Source organism: Nothoprocta perdicaria, unplaced genomic scaffold, assembly GCF_003342845.1.
Source record: "Nothoprocta perdicaria isolate Ctin4 unplaced genomic scaffold, notPer1 scaffold_208, whole genome shotgun sequence".
NCBI lineage: Eukaryota > Metazoa > Chordata > Aves > Tinamiformes > Tinamidae > Nothoprocta > Nothoprocta perdicaria.
In genome coordinates, this window is record NW_020455294.1 from 460,908 (window position 1) to 463,175 (window position 2,268).

General features: G+C 63.9%; 1 protein-coding gene across 1 annotated transcript in view; it reads right to left on the bottom strand.

Moving 5' to 3' along the window:
• ZIC5 (Zic family member 5) overlaps positions 1-2,268 on the bottom strand; it is a 9,261-nt gene that overhangs the window by 5,125 nt on the left and 1,868 nt on the right. The window contains exon 2 of the mRNA XM_026038332.1: positions 1,796-2,258. Coding sequence (XP_025894117.1) covers positions 1,796-2,258 — 463 coding nt within the window. The remainder of the gene's footprint in view (positions 1-1,795; positions 2,259-2,268) is intronic.

The window sequence follows — 2,268 nt, forward strand, 5'->3', positions numbered from 1 at the left end:
TTTTATTCAGTCAAAAAGCTGCTCCCCTAGCAGCTCAGGAGTTACACTATAGAGAAGGAGCAAGTTTATAGAAGTGCATACAAAAACGCTAAGAAAAGGCACCTCGTGTCTTTTAAATGGGGTTTTCACGTGCACGGAGCGCCCCGCACACCCTCTCTCCCACGGAGAAAAACCGCGCCGTGCAGAGTGGCTCCCGCGTGTTCATTTTCTCGGCAAACAAAGCGAAGCCGCTGCAGGGCTTCGCTGTATYAGTCCCACTTGATTAAAGAAATATTTTAAAAATTATTTTTTTAAAAAAATAAAATTTCAGAGAAAGGCATGGGGCTGTTTTGCACCATTTGCAGCACCGGAGCTGCTCGGCAAATTGCTTCCATCCGGGCTCAAATTAATAACATAATAATAATAATAATATTTAAAAGGGGAAAAAGAAAGACTCGGCTGCTGGTTTTAGCGAGCAAGGAACTGGCAATGATCAGATTTCACAAAATTAGAAGCAACACGGGCCCGCAAGAGTCCCCGTGTGGCTGACGAGGGCGTCACGTCAGCGTTTAACCGTTTGGAGGGAGTTTGGGCCCGCGGGCTCCGGGGGTCGGGACGGGCTGGGGGCTGCGGCGGCTCCGCCCGCGCATCCCGGGCTGCTCCCAGGCGCCGCAAGCGCTCGTGGCCGGTAGGAAAGGGCGGATTTGGGGTAGCGGGGGGAGCGTTTTGGGGGATAGGGGGGTATTTGCCCCAGAAAAGGGGCTAGTTGCGCGGCGGCAGCGCCGGCCCCGAGGGGTAACGCGACCAGCGTTAACGGAGGGGGAGGAAAAGGCACCTAAATGGCACCCGCCAGGCCGAGGAGCCCAGGCGCGGATTAAGGTTTAGCCTTTTCCTTTTTTGGTTGGTTTTCATTTCTCCCTGGCGAAAGGCCGCGGTCCCCGAGGGGGTGGCGGCTCCCCCGCTCCGGCAAAAGCGGCGCGACTAAAACTGCCGCCCCACGAGGGGCCGCGCGTGGGGGCTCCGGGAACGCGCGTCCTGCGTGGGCCCCGCTCCCGCTCGCGGGGGCTGCAGCAAAACCCCGCGAAGGGGGAGAGCGCGGGGCGCGACCCCGCGAGGGGCAGCCCCGTGGGCGCGTGCCGGGGCCCAGGGCCCACGCGAGACCGGGGGCAGGAGAGGCCCGGATCGGGAGACGCGGAGCCCGCGCGCGGCCGTGGTAGGAGCTACAAACAGCGCCGGGAACGCGAGCAGGTCGGGTGCGTTTTTCCTTATTTTCCCGTTGCATTCCTGCCCCCATTCCGCAAAGTTCCCCCCGCCGCGTGGAGCAGCGACGCGACCCGCGCCGACCCTCAGGGTTTGCAGTTTCTCCCCCCAAATGCAGCGGGGCAGAGGGGGCCGCAAAGCGGCGGTATCTCCCCGCCACTGTGGGCACCCCGAGCCCCCTCTCAAAGCGCCCCCTTCCCACCCCKTTTCCCGAAAAAAATGAAGGAAACGGGAACCCGCCGCCGGAGCCGCGGAGGCAGCAGGAGCCGCGTCCCGACGGCGGCGCCTCTGCTCCCCTCTCCCCGGCCCCGCGTTATCGCCTAATCCGCGTGTTTATCCGGGACGTGGGGAGGGGGGGTTGCCGAGGGGGTGGGGAGAGAGGGGGCCGGGAGCGGGTGCGCGGCCCGAATTACTTATTCATGATAAAAAAGTCACATGTCCGACGGCGCGTAGGAGAGGGGGGGAAATGAAAACACAGGAAAAGAAAAACGGCGGATCAGGGAAGTAAGCGGGAGGAGGAAAGTAATGTGGAGGGGCAGAAGGGTGGGGTACCCACCTGTGTGCGTCCGCTTGTGGATCTTGAGGTTTTCGGAGCGGGCGAAGACCTTTCCGCAGCCGGGGAAGGGGCAGGGGAAGGGCTTCTCGCCCGTGTGCACGCGGATGTGGTTGATGAGTTTGTACTTCGCCTTGAAGGGCTTCCCGCGGCGGGGACACTCCTGCCAGCAGCACACGTGGCTGCTCTGCTCGGGCCCGCCGACGTGCTCCGCGCTCACATGGCCCACGAGCTCCTGCATGGTGCCGAACGTGCCCGCGCACGGGCGCGGCGCGCGCGCCGCCGCCACCCACTTGCACACGAGCTCCTGCTTGAGGGGCGGCCGCGGGCCGCGCAGCCAGGGCCCCGCCGGGCCGCCGCTCAGCTTCACGTAGCCGCGCAGCGCCGCCGTCGAGGCGGCCCCGTAGCGCTCCGCGTAGAGCTCCGCGGCCGCCAGGCGCAGGTGCCCGTTGAGCGGCGGGAGGCGCTCGGCGGGC